We start from the raw sequence: 26,560 nt of genomic DNA, 5'->3' as shown, positions 1-26,560 counted from the left end.
CACACTTTAAACGTGCAGTGTTAGAAGCCAGTTATACTCAACAAGCAATAATTTAACAATTCACCTTTTTTTAGATAACTAAAAGCATTTCTAATAATCTGCCTAAGCAACATAATGAAAATGAGAAACGAGTATTTTGGGGAAAAATTAACTCAGTAAATAAAGTGAAGGCCCAAACCATCAAGATTGTGGACTTTTATAGAACTGGAAGGGTCCCAGAGATCATCTCAGGCGGTGGTTGTGCACCTCGAGAAAAATACCTGGGATTGAGCCCCGCCCCCACCTATTAAATCAGAACCCAGGAATGGGTGGTTCCAGTAATACTGTTTAAAGCTCTGCAGGTGATTCTAATGTGCAGCTGGGGATGGGAACCAGTGAAACCCAAACCACTCATGAGACACATGGACAGGGCAGGGCCTGCCCTCGGCCACATGAACCCCCAACCCCTTGACCATCGTGTGCCAGGGACCCAATTGGATAGTGATAGGACCTCAGAGGACGAGGGACCCCCAAGACCACTGCTTCTGGGTCCTCAGCACCACACTTCCAACTCTAGCTAGGGAAGGATATCTGGCGCATTTCCAGCAAATTCTTGGAACCCAGACATGTTCCTGGTGCCAGGCATGACGAATTAGTCAGAGCCTCAAAGGTGCATTATTTAAGGATTGTGCTAACGTGTGAGAAGGGATGTTTCAAAACTAAAGCTTCCTTTTGTTTCCTACATAATATCTAATCTAAGTCAGGGGATTATAATTATTGAAAAGAATCAGGGCAGATGCATCAGGCGCTCTGCTCTGGGGGACAGCCAAGTCGGTCTTTCAGGCGCTAGCCCGGGTTCTCAGCATTGGGATGCGTCTATTTGGCACCACGGGTCTTTTCATCATGATTCCCAGGGCAGCTGGGGCAGAAACATGAGCGGAGTGGAGTTTGTGGTTTCTGTTCTTCCTATGGGGCCCTCACCTTGGCACCTGTGTCCATGCAGGGGCAGGTGTAGGTCTGCCTTTGGGGCCGCAGAGCCTCACCTGCTCTGCCGGGGCCACCTGCCATGTTTCAGGTGGTTTCTTCCATTTCTCCTCCAAGTCCAACAATTTCTAGGGTCTCATCCCTTAGGGCTTTGCTTACCCAGTTCTGGAAAACTAATTAAAGTAATAATGTTAATAGACAATGATTGTTTAATGAGTTATGTCCCTCCCTGGTATATTACATAGGTTTCAACAAGATAACACATCTGGGAGTTCTTTGAATATAATTACCATTGGGAGGGAGTAATCAGCAGAATCAAAGTTTTAGGCAAAATGTGCTGTGCAGGAGACCTGGGTTCAATCCCTGGGTTAGGAAGATCCCTTGGAGAAGGGAATGGCAACCCACTCCAGTATTCTTGCCTGGGAAATCCCATGGACAGAGGAGCCTGCCCGACTAAACCATCACCATCACCATATCCCTATTACTCAGAATCCCAGGCAACTTACTGGGGGAAATTATACCAAAATTGGGAGTTTTCAATAGAAGTCCTGCAGTCACTTCCCATATGGACCTTCCTACACATTGTGGGCCCTAAGAGATTTCTTTTTATGAATGAGTCTATTCTTTGTTAAATGCATTCATCCTCCTCAGAGATGGCTGCCTTTCATTTATCTTTCTGAGAAATGGAAAGTCACCATCAGGTCACTACAGTAGGGATTGCTGCTGCTGCTGCTAAGTCGCTTCAGTCATGTCTGACTCTGTGCGACCCCATAGACGGCAGCCCACCAGGCTCCCCCGTCCCTGGGATTCTTCAGGCAAGAACACTGGAGTGGGTTGCCATTTCCTTCTCCAATGCGAAAGTGAAAAGTGAAAGTGAAGTCGCTCAGTTGTGTCCAACTCCTAGCGACCCCATGGACTGCAGCCCACCAGGCTCCTCCGTCCGTGGGATTTTCCAGGCAAGAGTACTGGAGTGGGGTGCCATTGCCTTCCCCCACAGTAGGGATTAAGACGTCAATAAATTCTGCTTCCAGGGCTCTATAAATATTACCTGCTTCCTTCTCAGGGCAGAAGGCTGGCACTGGCAGAGCAACTTGCCCAGGCTTAGTGACAAGGGGCCTCCTCCCTTGGGGACCCAGTCCTGCAGCCTGGGGCAAGGTATCCCCTTAGTTCCTGTGACTCTGACAGACTTTCTTGCATTTGGAAAGCTCAGATTGCTGCAGCTCTTGTTGGCAAGTGGTAGCTATACTAGGTAGGGCCAGCCTCTGAAGAGGGGTGTGATCAGGGTGTTCTGAACCTCTCTCCAGGGAAGCAGAGTCTGCCAGATACAGGAGCTACACGGCACAGAGTCCTGACTGGTGAGAACAGCCGTGAGCGAGGAGGGGAAAGGTGAGCATCGTCCTGGGCCCCTGGAGACCAGGAGACAGCAGACCCAAGCTCTGGGGTAAAGGATTAGACTGTTGCCACCAGGGTAGTACCCTCAAATTTGCTTTAATGCTGCAGATGAAGCCAAATGTTTCTTCTTCTTACCGTTCAGTTTCACCAAAAAAAAAATTTTTTTTTTTTTTAAATAAGTGACAGGTTTGCACCACTGATGAAATAGGGTTGTAAAACAGTGACAGAATTTCTACCTTCTTGGTATGACATGTCTGAATATTTTCCCTTCATCTTTGTTTCTAAATTCTCTCTGTGTGGAATGGCTTACTTTTCTTGGATATACATATATATTTTAGGGCTGTGTCATGATCTGTCACCCACATCAGTTTTTGGATTTTGTTGATGGTCTCCTCCAAATTGAAAAAGCCAGGTGAACAGGGCTATGCAATGATGAAATTGTTAGAGGGGTGGCCTGTGGCCTGGAGTGATTTATGAAGTACTAACCTGTGTTCTTGCCTGGAGAATCCCAGGGATGGGGGAGCCTGGTGGGCTGCTGTCTATGGGGTCACACAGAGTCGGACACGACTGAAGCGAATTAGCAGCAGCAGCAACCTGCCTATTAAAAACCAACACCTGAGGAGGGACTCCGTGCTTCCATGCAGGGGGCACAGATTCAATCACTGGTCAGGAACTAAGATCCTGAATTCCATGTGGTGCCGAACCCCCCAACAACTGAGGATCCCAAGGTGGCCCCTGGACCACACCTGTCCTGTCCACAGGCCTTGGGCCAGTGGAGAACAGGCTTGAGGCTGCAAAGGAAAGGGCCTGTCCCCACACAGTGGTTGCCTGCATCTGCCCTCTTCCTGGCCCGGCTCCCTTAGCCTCCCCTGCCTGCCAGTGACCTCGATGTGGCTTTGGGGTTCCAGTGCTGTTGATTCTGAGCACAGGCAGGGTCTGGGTCGTATGAATGCCTGACCAAGCAGGTGCAGATCAGGCTGTCCTTTTTAATGGCTGGGGAAGTCCCTTGATCTTTAGGTGATAAAGTAAACACTCCTCCACAGATCTCCAAGGTAGACAGGTCCTCGCAGGGCAGACAGCCTAGCCTGGGAAGCAGAGCAGGAGTCTGGTGGTCAGGAACCTGTTATATTTTCAGCTCTACTTCAGCTATTATGGAATTTTAAGTGGGAGGGAAAAGCCTAAAACATCAGTTGTTCCAGTGGAGTACTACTAGTGCCTCCTTTCATTCTAAAAAATACCTGACCTTGAGCAATATACTATCTGGTCATCTGTGACTACAGTATATGAAGGAACAAGAGAGTAGGGTGAGTTGCCCTGTATCTTGGGTTAGTTGGAGGCTGAACTGCCTGTGAACCCAGGCCTCCCCACTCCTCATTCTGGCCTCTCTGCCAAGTCACTCACTCCCCAGTGACTCAGGTTCCCTGTGGGAAGCATTGTATCCATCCTGCCCGGCCAGAGAACCAAAAAGAAGTTCAAAATGAATGCTAGGGGTTCAAGGAAACTTGTGATCAACAAATCACAAGGTCAAGTTACTCTGATATTTGCTTTAGGCTCTTGTTAGCGCATGGCCATGTTTAGGACATGATAGAAGCTCTTTTGAAAGTAGAGAAGTTAAGCTTCTCAGGTGACATTAGTGGTAAAGAACCCATCTGCCAATACAGGAGACTTAAGAGACTCAGTTTCGGTCCCTGGGTCGGGAAGATCCCCTGGAGAAGGGCATGGCAACCCTCTCCAGTATTCTTGCCTGGAGAATCCCATGGACAGAGGAGCCTGGAGGGTTACAGTCCACAAGGTTGCAAAGAGTCGGACACAACTGAAGAGACTTAGCACGCATATTACTTTTACCCATCCTTGTATAATTTCTTGTGATTTACTTCTGGTGGTTTTGATAAAAAGTGATCAAACATAAAAATCCAGTCAGATCACTCATGAATGAACTATTCTATCTTTATATGTTAAAACAAAAACAAAGTCACATACAACGTAAGGCAGACACTGATCCACTCTAATCTCCTTGTGTAACTGGGCAGGAAACTAATGGCGCTCATTCCAGCTATTAGATCTAGATGGATCACGAAGGAAGCTTCCTGTAATTCTTAAGGCCATGACAGATCTGTTTAGACAGTCTAGTTTTTGTTGATGTATTTTCGTTTCCTTCCTGTGTGCTTGCTCCCTGAGGAAATTTACATAAACGATTTTCCCCAGTGCTTATATTCCCTCCCTCCTTTCCAGATTTCTAGTCTACTGGTCCAGGAGCGAAATATGTTTTTAAAAAATCTTTAATTCAATAATTTATGCCTGGAAGTGTCTATCACTTTATTATATGTTCTTCACGCTCTTTGTGAATAGTAGAGTAGCATCCTTTGGAGATGACTAGAACTGAGGTTTATGAAGCATGTGTGAAGAAGGAGGGAGGGCTTCTCCTGCCTTCATTAGCCTGGTACCCAGTTCAGGGTTCCACAGTTCAAAAGGAAAGAAAGTCTTTCAAACTAGCTCGAAAGAAGTCTATGAGGAGTGGCAAAAGGACCCTATGCTGTTTAAATTGGGTGAGAGAGGGCTAGAGAGTCATTTGATGATGGCACTGAAAAGCATGGAGTATGTGGACCTGGAGGTCAGTGACCAGCTATTCACCTTGCCCTTTGGGGAAAAAAGCCAGCCCAGGTAGTCTGCACATGAAGAATATGAGGTAAGCTGTAATATATTCCCTCATTATGCAGCAAATACATTGGAAAGAATTATACAGGCAAGCTCTGAAAGATGGGGCAGTCCAACAATATTTTTGTCTTCAAAGTCTTTTTTTTTTTTGTCTTTAGGCTCATGTTGAATTAACATATTCCTTAACTCATAGTACACACAAGACTCTTCTTAGGTTTTATATCTCATTCTATTTCTTTTGCTCTCCCAGTCTCCCTCTTTCTTGCTCTCTCTTTTAACTCAACACCACATGTTTATGGTCTACCTGTGTTGCCAATTATATTTCTAATATTTCCAATGCATTATTTCTAACTCCATTTTAATAGTCTGCTACTTGATCCATTGGTTTATCTAATCCTATAGTGTTAGACAGTTCTTCTGCCTACAATTCTCACAAATGTTGCTATAATGAATACCCTCACAGGTATAGTCAACCACCGTTTAGATCTGGTTGGTGGAAGACAGGGGATTGGAGTGGAGTGGGCTAGATGGCCTGTGTTTTCTCTAAGCAATATGGAATATTGAGTCGCCCATACAAAATGGAGATGCCTGATATTGTAACTTCTAGTCTAGTATTTCACGGAGAAGGAAATGGCAACCCAGTCCAGTATTCTTGCCTGGAGACTCCTGTGGATGGAGGAGCCTGGTGGGCTGCTATCCATGGGGTCGCACAGAGTCGGACACGACTGAAGTGACTTGGCATGCATGCATGCATTGGAAAAGGAAATGGCAACCGACTCCAGTATTCTTGCCTGGAGAATCCCAGGGACGGAGGAGCCTGGTGGGCTGCCATCTATGGGGTTGCACAGAGTTGGACACGACTACAGCGACTTAGCAGCAGCAGTAGTCTAATATTTCAAACATTTAGAAGCTTCACTAAGTTTCTTTTATAAGACTTTAAAAACTGATTGAAATAATTTTCTAGAACTTAAAGAGCATGATCTTCAGCAATCACTCCTTCTCAAAATGTTATTTTCTTAAACTTGAGTTGGCAGTTTTAGAAGCATTTCATTTCTTTGTATTGCTGACTGATTACTGGACAAAGCAAATGAAATATTTTAAGAAATCTTATTAGGAATAAAGCAGAGTGAAGTTTTTATGGTGTTTTGCTATATTAATGATCGCAAAAGCTGGTGTTATCAGTTGCCCAACATTGTATCCTGAACCACTGAAAGCTGGATTAGAACCTTAACAATGGTATCTTATATCTATACCATGTTTATAATTTATAGTGATATTCATAAACTTAATCTGTCTCACTGAATCCTACAACAACCCTGTGAGACAGGTGGAGTAGGATTATAGCTTCAATTATAGATGAAGAAATGGAGGTTCAAAACAATTAAGTGAGTTGTCCAAAGTCACTTGGAGACTTAAGTGCTACTGTTGGAAAGAGCATGCAGGTCTTCTGATGCTCCATCCAGGCTCTTTCTGCAAAATTATATCTGATGCTCAGAGAAAAGATCTACTGTAGGTTCAGAGCTAGCTTTCTGGTATATCTGTCCTTTCCAATTATTTTGTGATGTTAATGGTTAGGCTAGAGCTGCACGCCCTCTGTTTATCCCATTAGCTGAACACCTGTTCATAAAAACCACTCAATGGGGGAAAAATAAGGCCCATATAACTGAGTATCATGGCAACAAGCAGCATGCATGGTTGGACTTTGGCATAATTTGGAGCTCTACAAAGAAACCAGGTGTGTGTCATTTTATCCATTACTTAAAGTACAGTCATAAAATAAGAATGGTAGTTGGACCATAAAAAATAATAATTGATTCAAGTGTATTTGTGCAAAGAGATAATTCCATTCTATCAAAGAACCTTTCCAGCAAATGCACAAACAACCTGAAGAAGTTACGCCTGCTTGCACTGGGCAGGTTTCAACAGCCTGTGAGCCAGCAGCCTGAACATCTACTGATCATGCCTGTGTAGTCCCGTGAAGGTGCCCAACTGCTGTTCCTTACTAGGTAATTAGGACTCAGGCAAAAATACTATATAACCCAGCATACATTTTGAAAATTAATAAATCATGATGACATGTCTCCAGAATTACAAATGAACAGCCCTCTTCAGAGTCCGGCACAGGAGTGAGAATATTTTCAGAAAGAAACTAATTTTTTAACATTCTAAAGTGACAGAATGACCACAGAGAAATATGACAGTTCTACTTTATTCTGAATTATCTATGCATGGTTTAGAGGGACCAAATTTTTAAAATACCAGACTGATTTCCATCATCAGAATTTAAAGTTTATTTTTATTTGGCTGTGCTAGGTCTTATGAGGGATCATAGTTGCAGCATGGGGAATCTAGTTCTCTGACCAGGGATGGAACCCAGACCCCTTGCACTGGGAGGGCAGGGTCTTAACCACTGGACCACCAGGGAAGTCCCAGCTTTCAAGGTTTTGAGCATCCTTCCTTTTCTATGCAACAAACACATGCACCTCAATACTGACTTAATGTAATTAATGTTCTAGATAAAACATAATTAGGAAGCTTAATGGCTGACACAAAAACTAATATTAAAAATATACTCTAAAACATAAAAAGAATGTTAATCTGCCCTTTTGACTTATTTGTGCCATTTTTCTTCTCCACCAACTTCAGAAAGTTGATCTTTTGTTACTTGATTCTAAGTTTAGTAGTGCAAATTTGTCTTTATGTTTAATGGTTTTCTTTAGAAATACCATAACAGAAGTCTAATTTCTTCGTGTGTTAGAGCATCAGACATTTTTCAAACAGAAGGCTTGATGATTCAGTTTTCTTCACAAGTCTCATGCCTCCTGTTTTATCTAGTTTGAAAAGGCTTGGCTGTGTATCATGGAAATCTCTAGTACAAGCCATTTTCGTTTTATTTATGTTTGATCATAGGACCAATCTCTGTTTGATATGTAATAGGTATTCACACTTACTAAGCTCTAGTACAACTCTGCTAACAATACCCAAAGCAGGCCGAAGCCCAAGCATTATTCACCCCGTGAGATAAATTCTATTCTGTGTATTCAAACTGAAATAAAAATGAAAGTTAGGAAATTTGAAGCTATAGTGTATCCTCTTACCTTTTAACCATAGAGCTGCAACAGTATGCTTTCTTGAGAGCAAAAAGCAGCCTCCTATTCAACACTTTGGGTAGGTATATGTGGTCTGTCCTCAAGATCCTAATAAGGCCTGCATCTTGCTAATACATAACAGTAGCTCAGATCCCTAAATTCAAAGGAGAATTTTTACTATCCTACACCAAAGTGAGAAATTTAACGTTTTACATGTAATGAGGGGACCGGACGTCTAGATTTGCCTGGACATTTTTCATATAGGCCTGTTGTTCTGGTGTAATTATTCAAGTATCCCTTTTACACTTAAATGTCACCACTCAAGTGATGACAAATTATATGGCCATGTTAATTTAACAGATAGACTGAATATTAAAAAAGCACTGTGGCTCAAAATGTTTCTTGGGTCCCTCAGTTGTCCTTTGAAGTAGAAACTAGGTACAAAGTGCTGAGTAGATCATGGACACGCCCTAGGGGGACACTGTACTCCCCTTTCTCAGGTCCATGGCATCATTAAGCTGCTGATGAAGAATAACATGAAAATTCAAAACCCAGGCCATTCTCATCATCAGAATTTAAAAAGAGAAACAATCTCAGAGGTCATCTGACCCAATAACTTGACTTTTTCTGGCTGAAGAAATAATCATAACACTCTTGGAAATGTGTATGTTATTTTACAGCTTTCTAAGTTGTTTCATGAGCATAATATTCAGTAATTTCACTGGATCACAACCAGAGTAAATAGGCAGGAAGGGAAGTTTTTATTCACATTTTACAGAGAAGAGAACTAGATTTCAAATAAGTTAAAAAAACAAAAAACAAAACCCAAACCGAAAAAACCAAACCTCAGCCAAGATAATGTAACTATTAAGTAGAGGTGTTAAAGTTGAAATCAGCTCTGACTTCTAGCTCAGTGATCTTTCCATTATTCCATACCAGTTTAGTATTTTCACTCATTAATGAGGATTTATTTAACATGTATCCCCTACATATAATTCATCTGTTAAAAAAACACAAACATTCCCTCTTTGGAGAAAACTTTATTTCTGCTTCTCTTTCCCTTCCTATCTACAAAGAGCTCTGGTCAGCAACTGAACTGTTCTTGCCTAGCAGCGCACTTAGGGACTGGCTAAAAGGATGAGGAGGAGAGGACCATGCAAAGTAACCTCTGGCTTTTTATTTACCATTCACTTCGTTAATCGTATCTCAGATGACCTGCTTTTCACATCAATCCTTCTCAACATTCCCCGTTTCTTCTTCCTCTTTCCCCTTCCTTAGTTCCTCTAGGACACACAGACAAAATGCAGCTCTAATTACTATGCCTTCATCAAGACAAAGATAAGCTGTGATTTTTGAAAATAAAGTTCAATCAACATGCGTTTGATCATAAGCCTTCACTACACACCCAACAAAGTGTCAGGGACTATTCTGCATACTTCACAGGCATCAAAGTTGTGCCATCAGCCTATAATATTCTCAAAACTTTCCCTGCCAAACCCCTTTCATATCTGCACCAAAACCTCATCTCTCTCAAGTCAAATTTTAATCAACACTCCTTTTTCTTAAGCATTGCTTTCAAAATAAAGAAATGATTTCTTATTAAATTTCACTAGGATAATTTATCAGGATTATTTTCTATTCTTTTCCAGTTATGAATTATATAGCATTTCAGTTACATTCCCTTTTGTGGGTTAGCCTGGGATTCTATTTACTATAATTATAATACTATAGTTTACAGTATTATTTCTAGAGAAAAATTTCTGAATTCATAACAATAATAGTAGAAATAAACCTTTGAAAAGCAACCTGCTTACAAAATGGAGATCTCCTCTAAGAAGATTATGGAAATGGGATTGCCCTCTTTCATTTACCCATTTATTTCTAAGGAGGTAGACTGAGTGCTCCACTTGTTTCGCAAAAGGAGTATAAGGTTTTATTATTGATTTTCACTGTTTTCCTATGTTTCCACATACAAATCTTTGGATTAGAACATGAGTTGGGCTATCAATGAAAAGAACTCAGTGTTCAGGCAAAGAATTTTATGTCCAAAGTTAATTAATGATTAATTCACTGCTGGAAGTCATTCACTTCCAACAGTTTTTCATAATATCTTGCTATTTTCTGTAAATGGCTATAGAAGGTCTGGACCGCTGAAGGATTTGTTCCAACAATAGTCTTAGGAAGTTCCTTAATTAAGTCAACGAAACTGTGTACATGTAGGGGTTAAAATAGCAGCAATACTCACTAAGAGCCAGCTGATCTGGTTGGAGCCAACCCATCTGACCCATTCTATCAGATGCTGTAACTCTTTCTCGTTTGTGTACTATATTATTCATATAATGTCATCTTTCAAGTACATCTGTACCAATTAAAGAAGAGCATGTGTGGGGAAAAAAAAATGCTAGCCTGACTGATGGTGCTGCTAGTATTAACTAAAATCACAACTAATCCATTTAACTGGGTCAGAGTCATGTCTGGTCACCAGGGTTGAGAAATGTGTCACAGGGAAGAAGCTCTGCTCTCAGACCAGCCCCACCCCACGGAAGCTGGAGCAGACAGGGGACACAGCCTCACTCCTGTCCTAGGAGCACCACTCAGCTTGACTGCCCCCCTTCCCGCAACCACCTATCAGGGTGCTTCTATCTACCTAGCTACTTGGTACACAGAGGTAAGGCAGTGTAATGGTTAAAAACATGGATGCAGAAATTACACTTTCTGGGTTTTAATGCCTGCTCTGCCACTCACTTCATTTGTGACTTGGAGAAGGTTATACACATCTCCTTGGGGAAAGTGTATAATTTCCATCATTTTACACATATATTAAGTGGAGACAATAAGAGTGTCTATCACATAGTGTTATTGTTCTTCTAACACTTAAACTAGTCAATATGTCTAAGACATTTAGGACTGTGCCTGACACATAATAATTACTCAATATATATGTTGTTGTGAGGTTTCTGTATCTGATTCAAAAATAGGAATCAGCTCTGTGTTGTTTTGGGCAGTGAGAACCAAAGGGCATTATTAGGAGGCTAGAATGTTATTTTTTCCAGTGTTATGTTTTGGTTTTGAACATGGCAGGTCCTGATTGTTGAAAACACAGAGCACTGTCTTCCTAACTTTTGTCCTAAATCAAGTCAGGCCAGATGTCATTGGCTACATTCAGTTCAAAAGACACACAATGAGCACCTATTAAGTGGTAGACACACCTAACGAGTGCTGGAGAAATGGAAATCTGTAAGAGATGACATAAACACCAAGGAAAGCCTATAATTTGTTGGGGAAGACAAGCCCATGAACAAATTATTTCAAAACGACTTCAATTTGGTCATTATTCTCATAGGCCAAGACAGCCTCAAAAACTCTCCTCACCAATTCATAGAATAATTGTTCCTGCTTATTAACTTCCTCACTACTCACCTTCTGTCCTAGTAATGCTTTCTCATTAGTAGATGAAAGTATGTTAGGGAGTGGTGGTGAGGAATGAGCAAAGAAACTAACATTTTATGGAAAATATCAACAGCTAAGTTCAAATCAATATACAACGTGTAGAACTGCTCATGAGAAAACCTGCCACTCTCATCTGGTTAGTACTGAGAAGTTCCATCTAGGAATATCTCTTAAGATGGAGCAATATATACAGCATTTGATTTTTTTTTTTTCTCTCAAAAAAAGGTTCTTATTTCAACCATTGTGCATTACCATTCCAGAAAGATAAAAAAGGGATTGAAACTCAGAAAGAGTGAAACTTACAATTCTTTCCAGTTTGCTACCCAGAAGATGCCCTACTGAACTATGGTTTTTAAAAAACAATAGTACAAGGACTGGGGCTTCCTAGGTAGTGCTAGTGGTGCAGAACCCTCCTGCCAATGCAGGAGACATAAGAGACATGGGTTCTATCCTTAGGTCAGGGAAGATCCCCTGGAGGAGGGGATGACAACCCACTCCAGTATTCTTGCCCGGGAAATCCCATGGACAGAGGAACCTGGCGGGCCACAGCCCATAGGGTGGCAAAGAGTCAGACACGACTGGAATGACTTAGTATGAACACATGCATAACGATTTCCCTGGTGGTTCAGTGGGTAGGACTCTGCACTCCCAAAGCAGAGGGCCTGGGTTCCATCCCTAGTCAGGGAACTAGATCCCATATGCTGCAACTAAAATCCCACATGCCACAAGGAAGACCTGGCACTGCCAAATAAGTTAGTTACCTAAAAAAAGTAGTATTTTCCATAAGCAAACACTTTACAGTTTAGAAACACTTTCCTTACAACAATATCATATGAACTTTACAACAGAGCAGTGAACTAGACCCAGGTGTGTATTATTATACCCCTTCTTTCCACGAAAGAAATGGAGGCTCAGCAAAGTGATATTTCAAACGATTAGTGCTCAAGAGTTCTAATTATTTGACCTTTTCATTACATTGGCTCAAGTTTCAGTTTGCTTTTAATTCTGCTGGGTTTCCTGAAATAGAGGAGCTTCTAAGGCAAGAGGAAAGCAAGTCTAAAGAGGAGGACCTGGAATGTACTAAGCCGGATTAGCAAATACACAGGACACATATAAAAGTGGGCATAGGATATACAGAACCTAAAGCAAGGCAGCATTTCATATTTTTAAGTCGTGGCTTAACTCCTAAGAGATACGCAACCCCAGAGCAGGGCTGAAACGCTGAAAACTAAATCTGATGATACCTTCGCCTAACAAAACTTTGAGAAATGAGAGGTGCTTGGGGTGGTAGCATTGCTGGTGACCAGTTGGAATGAATGAATTCAAGCCCTAAGCCTTCCTGCCCCGTGGAGTCAAGAGCAGCATGTTTTGGGAGAATAAAGCGTGCTTGTCATTGTGAGCAGGCAGGTGGTTCCGTGAGTGCCCATAGCTGTTACACTGGATCAGAAGTTAAGAGTTCAGATCATACCAGACAAACTTGAATGTTTCCCCAAAAGGTACTTCAAAGTGTGGAGTCAGAACAAAACCTGAAAGGGGGTGATTTCATTCTCTCTGTTGCCTTGGTGTCAAGTAGATACTAGGGCTTTCCCAGGAGAGGTGAGGAATTCTACAAGAGGGTTGGGCTGTGGCAGCCACTAGGGAATGAGGCTGGAGAGACCAGTCAGTCAGAAATGGCCTGCCTGCCCCAGTTCCAGCTCTTCACTAAAGGGAAAGACCATGACCAAAACTGGAGCTCAAAGATCCAAGCAGGTGATTTAATCATATCTTAGAATTTCTGTGACATCAAAAGAGTGTAAGGAGACTGCATTTTGGAAGTAGGCGTCAATCTTGCTTATGACATCAAGAACTGATGTTACAGCTGTGGCCAGAATAAAAAGGGGAATTCTGAGTCTTCCTCTGATGCTGTAGATAAGTTAGTTAACCTTTCTTGACCACAAAACAGGACCAATTCCATTCTATTTCTAAGAGAGGATTGTGAGCAAAACTGAAAGAACTAAGAGTAACCCACTTTTAAACTGGAAGGCAGTACCCCCATGGTCATGGTATTGCAGTTCAAAGACTGAGCACATTAGTTGATCTCACATGTTTATATCTTATTTTAAGCCCACAACCAAATAATCTCTTTTATTCTTCCTGCCTATCCCTACATCCTTTCTTCTTCCTTATTCAGTTGTTTTAAGTCCATCTCTGTCGTTTTGATCTGGAGACTTTGATATTTGCTTAAAGGGTGAGGGAACAATAAATTGATACAGCTAACACATTTTTTAAGTGCAGAGCGAAGTCCTGACTCCCAGAAGCTCTGTAGAAGGGAAGATAGAAACATTTTTAGCATTATACAGACAAAAGGCCTGCTGTAATTAGTTTTCCATCCATCTTTCGCATTGTTCTTGGTCACCAGTGGAAATAACGAGCTAGCCTGAAGACAGTCTAAACTCTCCAAAAATACCTCAAATCTCCTTCTGGGCTCCAGCAGGAAACACTCTTTTTATACACTAAATAGTAAATGTATGGAAAATTTTAGCACAAGAAGTTAAGCAGGATGGAGACATAAACAGCTTCAAGAAGGTTTAGATATTATTCATGGACACACACACACAAAAATCTAACCATTTTGGAAAAAAATTAAAAAGTTTGCCAATACAAGTGTTGATGAGAATGTCGAGCAAGGAAATGCTACCTACTGCTGGAAGAAGTACAGTTTTTCTTTTTTTTTTTTCATTTTCAGTTTTTTAAAACTAATCTTTATTGGAGTATTGTTGCTTTACAATGTTGTTAGTTTCTACTGGACAGCAAAGTGAGTCAGCTATACATAAATATCCCCCTCTTTTTTTTGGATTTTCTTCCCATTTAGGTCACCAGAGAGCATTGAGTTCCCTGTGCTATATTAGTCCCCTGTTCTCATTCTTTATCTATTTTATACATAGTATCAATAGTGTATGTATGAGGAGTATAGTATAGTTTTGTTCAACAATTTTGGAAAAGAAGTTGGTATAATGTTGTAAAGCTACTAGTCACATACCTTATGACCAGTTCCACTCCTAGAGAAGTCTTCCTAAAAGTGCTTCAGAGGACATATACAAAAATGTTCAGAGACACAGTGTTCATAATAGCAAAACACTGGAGACAACCCAAATATCCACCAACAGGAAAAGACATAAATACATTGTAGTGTGTTCACTAAATGGAAACAACCGAATATGAATGAACTTCTCTACAGGCTGAGATATGAATGGATCTTGAAAACATGTTGATGGACAAAGCAATCTACAGAAGAATTATATATAGTGTGATATCGTTTTTATAGATCTCAAAAACATAAAGACTTTTAAAAAGCTCTTTTAGGGATGCATACACATGTGATACGGAGAAGGCAATGGCACCCCACTCCAGTACTCTTGCCTGGAAAATCCCATGAACAGAGGAGCCTGGTGGGCTGCAGTCCATGGGGTCGCACAGAGTTGGACACAACTGAGCGACTTCACTTTCACTTTTCACTTTCATGCATTGGAGAAGGAAATGGCAACCCACTCCAGTATTCTTGCCTGGAGAATTCCAGGGACCGAAGAGCCTAGTGGGCTGCTGTCTATGGGGTCGCACAGAGTTGGACACAACTGAAGCGACTTAGCAGCAACACACATGTGATAGAACTAATTTTTCCACAATATTGTAAAGTAATTAGCCTCAAATTAAAATAAGTAAATTAATTTTTAAAATTAAAAATAAATAAAAATAAAAGACTAATTTTAAAGAAAAATGCTAAATCTTCTAATTTCAAGGTAATAAATATTAAAAAAGAGAAAAATATAAAAAAGAAAAAATTTAGGTCATCTGTATTCCCACAGTCTAGATATAAACACTGTTAACATTTTGTTGTATTTTCCTCTGTTTTTTTTTAACAAGTAAAATTGTAATCAATATAGCATTAAAAAGTCTTTTCGTATTTAGATTTGGAACCTTATTTATCTGAAGACAGCAATGATGCTAAGTGTGTAGGAAAGGTGTATTTATAATCTAATGTTCAGTTTTAAGTTGTATTCTGTAAATTGTCTATATAAATAATAACTTAAACTTTAGCATTTGCTGCATTGGAAAATTCAAAAATTTATAGAATCGTTTGTCAAGGTTGGCAAATCTCTTCCACTGTAATCTTTGGTTTCTAAATCATTTATGGAACTTTGTATGGTAATAAGGTAGAAGGATTTTACCTTATGATGGTCTGCTTTCTTAAATTCTAATCTTGGAGCTCCCTGGTGTCGCAGTGGTTAAGAATCTGCCTGCCAATGCAGGGGACGCAGGTTGGATCCCTGGTCTGGTAAGATCCCACATGCCGTGGAGCAACTAAGCCCATGTGCCACAACTGCTGAGTCCGAGCTCTAGAGTCTGTGCTCTGGAACAAGTGAAACCACCGCAACGAGAAGCCCGTGCTCCGCAGCAAAGACTAGCTCATGTTCACCACAGCTAGAGAAAGCCCGTGCAAAGCAAAGAAGACCCAGCACAGCCAAAAATAAATTAAAAAAAAAATTCTAATCTCAACACAAGAATGTGTTTTTCTATGAGGGAGGGGATATATGTATAAACTTAGTCATGCAGCAGAAAGTTAACGCAACGTTGTAGAGCAATTGTACTCCAATTTAAAAAAAGAAAAAACTTCAAAGAAAATAGAATTTCTTTTTAAGATTTATTTTATTTTTTGGCAGTGGCGGGGTTTTTGCCACTGCATGAAGGCTTTCTCTAGTCGAGGTGAGCAGGGGCCACTCTTCATTGTGTGCTCTGACTTCTCATTTCGGTGGCTTGTCTTTTCTTCACAATGGCTTGTCTTTTCATCACGATGGCTTGTCCTGCTGCATGGCCTCAGTAGTTGTGGCACACTGGCTTAGGTGCTCCTTGGCACGTGGGATCTCAGATTCTTAACCACTGAATCACCAGGGAAGCCCAAGAATATGTTCTATTTGAAAAAGATTTTTAAAGGGTTTTATATTATTTCTGAATTTTTCAAAGCATAGTGAAATTTATCTTAATAATTCATAATATTAAAGACATTTTCCACATTCCTGACCATATATACAAAAGGTAAATAGTGTAATGTCTAAATTTCTTCTCCAATGTATATTTTTAGAAGTTTATTCCTTTAAAACTACCTCAACCTACTGTCTGCTCAAATGTTGAGATGATATACAGCAGCAGAGTTAGAAGATACTTTAAAGCATCTTTACAGTATAAGAAATAAGAGGTCTTAAATGTTTATAGTTGATTTTAACAATTAAGTTGTAAAATCTTGTGAGAGCCTAAATATTTTTTGTGTCTCTGCCATGCTGGCTTCCTACAGTGTGGTTTTGGTTCAGGAGGTCTGTAGTGGTCCTGGACATTTCTACAGGTGATTGTAAGCCCCAGCAGGCATGAGAACTACTGTTCTAAGCTTAAAGACATTAACCACCAGGTTCATATTTGAAGAACAAACAAAAACAAGAAAAGTCCTTTCCTTTAACATAGCCTTGTGTTAGCCTGAGGAAGCAGATCAATATTCTACTCCTATGTGTCAATTTCTGAGAGATACTGACAGCCTGGGTGATCCCCCCTGGCACTCCATCCAGAGTGGCTCAGTAAGTGATAAGGGAGAAAACTCTGCTTCCAAAGACCCACCACTTTCCTTGGAGAAATGGTGGCATGTTATTTTTTTCACTTAAGAAAATACAGAATGGTTCAAGAGCACGTTGCTTCCAGAAAGTTTACAGTGAACATAACGGAGACACAAGCTAAAGTAAATTGGGGGATGACCCTAAAGAATGATCCATCTGCTTTCTTTGTTTTGTCAGTTCACCATGGGATGGTTTATGAGGAGTATCTGCCACTGATCACTTTTTTTTTTAATGTATTTATTTTACTGTACTGGGTCTTAGTTGGGGCTTATGGGATCTAGTTCCCCGACCAGGAATTGAACCCAGGGCCCCTGCATCGGGAGCGAGGATTCTCAGCCACTGGACCACCAGAAAAGTCCAGGAAGTCCCATGCCACTGATAACCTTCTTCTCTTAGTTTGATATTTTCGGCATTACAGAGAGATCAGAATGGCTGGGAAGGGGAGAAGAAGATGGTAAATGTGAGCCCAGAGAGATTTCTGCAGGTCCCAGCTAGTAGCACTCTCCATGAGCTGGTTCATATAGGTGAATACTTTCAAATAAATAAATAAATAAATGACTATAGGATTAAGGGACAAAGGTAAAGCTGTAAGATTGGCACAAATGTCTATCCAGGCATTGAAATTTACAAAAGAGCCAGCAGCTTTCATTTAACCTCTTGCAAAGGTTTATGCATTGTCTTCTTGCAACCACAAAAGAAAACACAACCACAGGACTCTTTGAATGTTTCATAAGATATTAATAACCACAGCAACGATCAACGTGTGCTCAGAGTAAAGATTAAGAAGCTTTAAAATATTTTTAGTTCCTTTCATCTGACATTGTTTAGACTACCTTCAGAGATATTTTTCAACAGTTTCCTTACTGGAAAGAGTTGAGAAGTTTTATAAGGCCAAGGTTACTAGGGTGATGTGATTTATAAATTTCCTTTGAAAGAAAGAGAGGGAAAGAAGAAATGGAGGAGCAGCAGCAAACACATGTTAACCAAAGACAACTGAAACGACAGAGACTGAGCTTTGTGGGGAAATAAGAGGTAGATATCTCAATCGTGGTTAGATCTTCTATCCTCATTTCTAGAAATCAAGTTTGTTTGGTGTACGTAAGAGAAGTGGGTACTTTCTAATGGTCCTCCCATAGCAACCAACCAAGTCCAATGCCCTTAGTCAAATAACTCAAGGAGAACTTTAAAGCCAAGTGGACCTATCCATAAAACATCATATAAAGTCCTGTAAGAGGGAGCCACAAAAATATAAGAGAAAATGCACCTGATTAAGAATGTGTCACCTTTGAGTTGTGTAATAATGGTTAAGAAACAAAAAGAGGGAAAGAAGTACACGAGGAATAGTCCTTGAATCTGAGTTCAGTTTAGAAATTTGTGCGTTTGATGAACACTTCTGAAAGACTGGGGATTCTACAAAGAAGCAGCAAAAATTTTCCTGGAAGAGCCACCGTAACTGTGTCACTGGAAATAGTTGGACTCTTTTTAGGGCAAGGAATAAAACCAGAGGCAGGAGTTTCCTCTCGCCTGTGTTTTCTTTTTTTTTCCAGGCAAAATGAGCAGTGGTGGGTGGTTCCAGTGGGCAGGTTTGGCAGGTTGGTATCCTATGAGGTCAGTCAATGCCCATTCAAAATATAAACAAGCCCCTGCTTGATTTTTTCTGCCAAACTAAAGACAGGATGGCCTGTTGAGAAGGATCTAGAAGAGCACAGTACTGAAAGAGAAGCCAAGGCTTTTCCATTCTATGATGCTGGGCATCAAGGTTCTTTCCAGCTTTGAAGTTCTGTGTCAAAGAAAGAGGGGGACAGGCACCAACAGGAGAAGAGGCATTTACGACCTGGCTTAACCTCATCCTGCCTCACCACTGGGACAGGCATCACTGGGACAGATTTTAAAGTTAGGGAGCACAGAACTGCCTAAAAACACCAAGATTTCACTATAACCTAACAACTGGTTTGACCCCAGGATCTCTCACAGTAGAATGATTTCTTGTCTCACCTCTTCAAGTGACCAAGAGGAGAAGGAAAAACATTTAGGGAGCCCAGGATGCAGGTCACAATAGAAAAGTTTATCACAGCCTCGGGGACATTATGCAGGCAGGTCAGTGGATTGTGGCTCATCCCCAGGTACAAACTACATCAAAATCCACTCGGGATTGTGCTGGCTGATTTTGCAATTGTTTGTTAAAACAACAAACCAAGGTGTTTCCCACACATGTGCTTGTCTTTTACTGTCAGAGATGGCAAGTCCTGACCTGTCTGTCCCAAGTCCTCAGCCAAGAACTTGAACACTCTAACTTCCTACATCTCAATACATCTTAAACTGGGGGAAGGGGAAGGGTGCACATCTGCCATTTTTTAGCCCCATTTCAGAGGCTACTTAGGTATGAGATATGCAGCAGGAAGTCATGTTGCCTCAAATCTGCTAGAACAATCCATACATGCATGCTAAGTTGCTGCAGTCGTGTCCGACTTTGTGACCGCATGGACTGCAGCCTACCAGGCTCCTCTGTCCATGGGATTCTCCAGGCAAGAATACTTGAGTGGGTTGCCATGCCCTCTTCCAGGGGATCTTCCCTGACCCAGGGATTGAACCGGCATCTCTTACGTCTCCTGCATTGGCAGGTGGTTCTTCACCATTACCGTCACCTGAGAAGCCCCTGCTAGAGCACTATTTGGCTCTAAAGTAAGGAAATATAAAAGACCTTGAAGCTGGTCAAACACCCATTCTCTTGACTTTGCAGTTATTTTTAATACAATCACAGGGGATGTCTGATTAAAAAGATAGTTGCTGTAGATCCTCCTCAGCTGGATTTGGGCTCTGTCTTGGAAATCCTTATCTAGAGAGGCTCATAGTGAAGTGGACTCTACTGCACCCTGCGGGAATCATGTCCAGGCCACGCTGGGCCATGAAGAGCCGGTTGACAGGAAGCTTCCTACTCACAGCTTTAGTTCGAAAAACCTGGGGTAGAGGGATGAAGAAGGTTGCAGATTTCAGGGTGACTCACACAAGCCCTCAGGTGGAAATTTCTCCTGCTGCTCAGTCCCTGGCCCTGGAAAGTGCAGGGGTGAAGCGCTGCAGACCTATCTCCACCTCTGTAAAAGGCAGAGATTAAAAGCGCCGCCCCCATTTCCCCAACTGTGAAAAGTAACTTCTGCCCTCTGGGTCATTTCTCTGAAGGAGGTGTGGGGTGTACCGCCCTCCCTGGAGAGGCTGCAAAGTGCTAAACCGCTTTAGAGGCAGCAGGGCTTGCAAGGGTGAGGCGTCCCGCCGTGGAACCCGGCTGTCAGCCCAGCGATCCGTCAGGACTGTCACCAGAGCAGCTCCCTCTGCCCGGAGGAAGCGTTTGAAGGCGGTTTTTCAAAAATCACCGCCGCTCTTCCTCCACTCCTTCCTTAAGGCCTCAAGGCGGGGAGGGTGCGGCCGCCTCCTCCTTGCATTGCCCTAGAGCAGGGGCCCCGGGGAAACCTGTTGTAAAAACTGGGGTCAGGAGGGAGGCCCAAGGACGTGCAGGGATCCCCTAGGCGCGCCCCCGGAAGGGCCCCGCGCAGGCTCCCGGCACAGCCTGCAGCGCGGGACACCCGCGCGCCGTGCCACCGCAGGCGGGGACAGCCCCGCGGGCTGAGGGCACCCCGGATCGCCGTTCCTCCCTGCGCTCTGCCCACGGCCTCGCTCATCACCGCCGCTTCTCCCTCTCTAGCAGCCGTGCCGGAACCATGTCGACCGAGACCGCGAGCGGCCCCACTGAGGACCAGGTGGAGATCCTGGAGTACAACTTCAACAAGGTCAACAAGCACCCGGACCCCACCACGCTGTGCCTGATCGCGGCAGAGGCAGGCCTTTCAGAGGAGGAGACCCAGGTAAGCCCCGGCTAGCGCCCCGCGCGCCCACGCTCCCGCCCCTCCGGACAGCCTAGATCTCGAGAAGGTGAGGGCCTCCCTCGCCCTCGGCTCCCGCCTGGCCTTCTTCCCCCGGATCTATCAGCGTTTCTGCCCGCACCCCGGGAGCCCAGACCTGCATCGCTTCCACCGCAGCATCCCTGCTTCTCGGCTCCACCCGCGCCGGGTCTGCCCTGCACCCCAGCCGAGTGGCTCCCGCAGAAGCTGCTTAGAAACCCCACGCCCGCCCTCCCGTCTGATTTTCCTCTCTCCCCTGCAGCCAGAGAAAGCACTCTCTCCTCCCGCCGGGCTGGGAGCCGCGTCAATGAACCCACTTTTGTCTTGCTTTCCCAGGTTTAGTTCCCCTCTGGGCTCTGAGCGAAACCTGCCGGAGAGGCGCCGCGTTCGCCCACTGAGCCCAGCGTCCACAAATCTATTCCCAGCGGGAATGTCAGAGCTGGACGGGATCGTAGTGATAAGCTATAAATTCAGTCCTCGGGGTTGGTAAACGAGGAAACAGGTTCAGAGGGAGGGAATTGTCATGACGGCACAGGTCGTTATGCATGCTCTTTCCACCACATCTCGCTGCAGCTTCCGCTCAGCTGCAGAGCTAAAATTGAAGGGAGTCAGGGAGATTTGGTTCCGATTTTTAAAAATTCCACGGTTCTAAGGAGATCTAGGATCTTCTTTTTCTGGAGTTTTCTGACAAGGTAGACATCTAACATTACAACTGAAGGGAGCGAAGAAAGATGTCACTGTAAGTGCACTGATTTATTTATCTATTTTAAAAACTTCTGTATTATCCTGAAAATCGTTTAGGACAGAGAATGTAACACTGCCCAGGATTTTAGCCACTAGGAGCTGGCTTGAAGGAGTACTGGCTCCTTCAACCGACTTTTTTTTTTAACCCCTGCCTAAACTCTGACTTCTATTTTCCCTTTGGTCATGGAAAGACAGTTATGCCTGATAATACCACTTGGAACTCCTCTAGCATCTCTCCCATGGGAACCCAAAGCACTTCACACCACTAGTCTCAAGTCTAAAGCAGAGACTTTCTTATTCTTCCCATTTTATAGACCAGGGCATCAGACATTTTGTTCTCTCCTCACCATGAATCATAACTTAGATGAAGCTTAAGAGCCTGTAATGGGTGCTTCAGTAGATCAAGACCCCAAGATACATCTTGGATCCCAAGTCCAAAATGATTTTTACTAACTAAGCCTTTGAACGTGGTGGGCTACAGTCCATGGGGTTGCAAAGAGTCGGACACGACTGAGCGACTAACACTTTTGAAGAATTTGCCTGTAGGAGATTCTCCCATTCCTAGGTCCAACAGAAAGTCAAACATATCTTTTTAGAGAAGGAAACAGCTGTCTGGCTAACCAGAACCAGAACTTAATAGAAGGTAATTTAGTGATTTAGTGTAACCCAAGTCTAACAGCTCATGTTTCTGTGAACCACCCCCTTTTTCCCCAGGAGGCAGCCTGCTGAACTTTTGTCATTTAAAATCCCACGCTATATTTAGAAAAGAGGAGTGATCACAGAGACAGTAACTCAACTTCTTAAAAAGAAAGCTGTGGATTCACTGTGGGCTCTGTGAAAGTGTTAGTCACTCAGTCATGTCCAAGCTCCTCTGTCTGTGGGATTTTCCAGGCAAGAATACTGGAGTGGGTCACCATTCCCTTCTCCAGGGGATCTTTCCCACCCAGGGATTGAACCTGAGTCTCCCACATTGCAGGCAGATTCTTTATCATCTGAGTCAGATTCTCCCTTGGCAAGTTACTGTCATTCCCTTATCCGTAAAGCAGAATGATTACATTGACCTTTGTAAGAGATGATGCTTGCCACCTATTGTTCCAGGTATTCTCCAAGTATTAAATCCTTTATTTTCTACAACAATGCTGTGAAGTGGGTGCTTTTGGCCCCATTGCACAGATAAGGGAATTGATTTACAGAAAGGTTAAATAATTTGCTTAAGGCCACAGCTGGGAGGCGGCAGAGCTGGGATCTGTGGCCTAGCAGTCTGGCCCCCTGGCCTGGATGCTTAAATATCATGCTGTTTTGTCTCCACAGAAAAGAAATGGAAACAACTGGATGGGATGGGAGGAAAAAAAACAAACTATACCATAAATGACAGTCATCTCAGGCTGCATTCAGTCTTTCCTCAGGATACACCTTATATGAGAGAACTGCACTGAAATCAGGTTTGAGGCAGGAAGAAAAAGAGGGCAGCCTTCTGTAATCAAGGTCAGCCAGTTCAGACCCCTGCACAGCAGGTTCCTCCACCCTCTCAGGCAGCCCTTCTCCCATCTCACCTCTTCTCCCACCCTCAAATGGCAAATGGGCGACCCAGCTCTGAAGTGAGCCTTTGCGGGGATGAGTCAGCCTCATAGCAGGGCCCTTTGCTTCCTTTTCCTGCCACAAGGCCAACACCTTCTTCCTCCCCGACATTGCCGCAGCTTGGCTTTACCCCTTTGTCTTCCTGCACCAACCACAAGGAAGCATCTGAGACCCAAGAGCTCAGAGAGAGGCGAAATTGAGCAATTTCAGAGGAAGAGGCTTCCTAGGTGACCCTCTGTCCGCTCTTATCAGATCAGATCTCATCTTCCTACTTCCCATCCTCCCCCCAAACCCGCCATCCCCTTAACCCCCTGCCAACCGTCCCACCCCCACGGGGACTGGTGGGCGAGAACGGTCTCCCTGGAGGGACCCTGTAAATAACTGATGGAGGCCAGGGTGTGCTGGGCCTGCACATAAGCAGTGTCTGCTATCAATACTTTCTCTGTTTCTTTTATTAATGTTGCCTTTTTCCATAAGAAAAGGTCGTCAAAGCCAAGATAATATTTATTTCACATGCTTGCTCTCTTTATGCCTAATACCACCCACTTCCAGAATTGGATTCATATTCTTTTTCCTAGAACAAGGAATACTAGGAAAAGAAAAATAAGCATGCTATGCTACTGTGAGATATTAACAGTTAATGCAAGCTGATTCACACTGCTGATACTTTGGCAAAAGTAAGACTAAAAGGTTAAACTGTTCCCTGACTGGGGACTTTGACCCCTTTGTAACTGTCCCATTGTAGGACAGTGTTCTCTATGTGGAGGGACACCAACAGGAACCCAGCATGAGGTGAAGGATGCTCTAATGTAAATAACTTTTTAAGGTGCATTTGCTGGGGTCCTTGTTATTCAGTCATGTCTAACTCTTTGCGACCCCGTGCACTGCAGCACACCAGGCTTCCCTGTCCTTCACTAGGTCCTAAAGTTTGAGCAAACTCCTGCCCATCAAGTCCATGATGCTGTCCAACCATCTCATCCTCTGCTGTGCCCTTCTCCTTCTGCCTTCAATCTTTCCCAACATCAGGGTCTTTTCTAATGAGTCAGTTCTTTGCATCAGAATGCCAAATTATTGGAGCTTCAGCTTCAGTCCCAGCATGGATTTTTTTCTCATGACAGTAATTAGATTTCCCCTATATTTAAATTAGATAAACTTTACAGAATCCCAACCCCTGTGTCTTTTATTATTTTTGAAGTCAGTGTGAGAAGGGGCTGGGAAAGCTCTCATCAGCCCCTTGGGAGGTTAGGATGATCTGCCATTTTCTATTATCACCGATTCAACCCCAGTGTAGTTGCATTGGTTCTTAGATTGGTTTCCAGAATTTTTGTCTCCTTTTAATATCCTGGGAATCTTCCCAGAACCCTGGTTTTAGTTGTTAGATGTTTCATCAGTGGAAAAAGACCTCTAAAGGTCTCCTCCTAGAAAGAATGAAATGTTAGTTACTGGAGTAAAGGACAGGAACAGTATTATTTTGCCTCAACCCCTCCACATCACAGGGTCTAATTATCATCTGTTCCCTTGGAGTAAATAAATCTCCATCAATGGGTGAGGCTAATGAGGGCATCTGTTTATAAGCAAGCAAAGGATGAATGTCTATCCCAGGGGATGACCGACCAAAACAAAGAAGAGACAGAAAAGCCAGGTGGAAAATTAGTCTCGACGTGAGTGAGATGTGATAAGATTCCGCTCTGAAGGTGAAAAAAAGCAAGCGAGGTGTTTAATAGTTTTTTTTGGAGAGCAACTGGTTTGCTAAATTATTATACATGTGTGTGATTTAAAATATATATCTTCAGAAAATAGCTGAGCTTTTCTTGAGCCTCTCCCCATCCCCCAATGCTAGGGTTCAACTTATTAAGTATTCGGATGCCAACTCACCAATTCACAAATGTGGTCATTGCTGACGTTATTTTCAGTAACTGTATATTAATATTCTGCTTCATTACTCATGTAAGAATTGGCTTCTGAATGAGTCCAGCTCAATCATTTTGTCCTAAACAAATCCTGAAAGAAAATGAGCCTTTCTCCCTCCAAGTTTTAATTAGTTGGTCTGTAAAACTCTGCTGTTTATTCAGCTCTAGTAACTGGAAATTCTGTTGAATCAGACCTTGTAGCCTCAAAATCCCTGCAGAGGCACCTCATTAATGAAACTTGAACCAGACTCCAGAGTTAACTAAATACACCCATGGATCACCGAAGCGAATATGCCTATCTTTAGCTGTAGAACATTGGCTGAAGTGTGAAGTGTTAGTCGCTCAGTTGTGTCTGACTCTTTTTGAACCTGTGGACTGTAGCCCACCAAGCTTCTCTGCCCACAGAGTTTTCCAGGCAAGTGTACTGGAGTGTATAGCCATTGCCTTCTCTAGGGGATCTTCCCCACCCAGGGATTGAACCTGGGTCTCCGGCACTGCAGGCATCTGTGCCACCAGGGAAGCCCAGAGCATTGGTTAAAGCCACCAAAAACACCTGAGTTCTCTATTCTCCTTAAGGAGGGAGACCCCTAAGAGCGAAATACTGCATCCAGAAAGCAACCCCTAAGAGAAGGTTTCCCTAAGAGCAATCTGCTGCCACTGGTTTTCAATTCTTTTCTCTGCTGCCACATCCACAGTACAAAGGTATATAAGACCACAGATCTCAGTGGCTGAGTAACAGACTTCCGTGTGTAAACTCTGTTGAACAGTTAGGGCAAAGTATAGGCGTGGTCCCTTGCTGTTCAGCCAGCTGAGCCTTGGTGCAGACCCTAGACCATCCTGTTTCCTCACTTCCTTCTAGCTCTCAGGCCTTGAGACACAGAAGCACTCCTTCCCCCGTGGTCCTCGCCCTTTCTTCTCATCTTGGGTGTATGCTGACTCCCTAGATCTCTGTAGAGATGAGGGCCCTGGAGCCCACCCTGTTTGCTGGGAGGCTGTGCTAAGTCAGAGACGTCTAGGTGTCACCACACAATCTCCACACCATCTCCATCAGCACATCCCAGGTCTGGTGTCCATCCCACAGCTGTGTTCTTTCTCTCTGCTTCCTTTCTGTCCCCTCATCTACTGGCCCCTAGAACAGGTACATTTTAAGTTCATTTTATTTTTTAATATTTGTTCATTTATTTGGCTGTATTGGGGCTTAGTTGCAATGCACAGACCCTCTAGTTGTGGTGCATGGGCTCAGTTGCTCC

At 43.1% G+C, this 26,560-nt stretch overlaps 1 protein-coding gene and 1 long non-coding RNA gene across 6 annotated transcripts in view; one reads left to right on the top strand and one right to left on the bottom strand.

Annotated features, from left to right (window-relative positions):
* HOPX (HOP homeobox) overlaps positions 1–26,560 on the top strand; it is a 31,994-nt gene that overhangs the window by 2,377 nt on the left and 3,057 nt on the right. The window contains exons 2-3 of one of the 5 annotated variants that reach the window (XM_070791484.1): positions 2,268–2,349; positions 20,883–21,042. In XM_070791484.1, coding sequence (XP_070647585.1) covers positions 20,899–21,042 — 144 coding nt within the window. In that variant the 5' untranslated portion in view covers positions 2,268–2,349; positions 20,883–20,898. The other 4 variants (XM_019962805.2, XM_070791486.1, XM_019962806.2 and 1 more) reach the window with 4 other exon arrangements.
* On the bottom strand, positions 16,214–21,568 carry LOC139183640 (uncharacterized). Its single transcript, XR_011567203.1, has 2 exons — positions 21,197–21,568; positions 16,214–16,494 (listed from the first exon to the last, which is right to left on the bottom strand). It is a non-coding gene; the product is annotated as an uncharacterized lncRNA (long non-coding RNA).

This window comes from Bos indicus, chromosome 6 (assembly GCF_029378745.1).
Source record: "Bos indicus isolate NIAB-ARS_2022 breed Sahiwal x Tharparkar chromosome 6, NIAB-ARS_B.indTharparkar_mat_pri_1.0, whole genome shotgun sequence".
NCBI classification, from domain to species: domain Eukaryota; kingdom Metazoa; phylum Chordata; class Mammalia; order Artiodactyla; family Bovidae; genus Bos; species Bos indicus.
The sequence above is the reverse complement of the archived record's forward strand: the minus strand, read 5'-3'. Positions and strand labels throughout refer to the sequence as shown.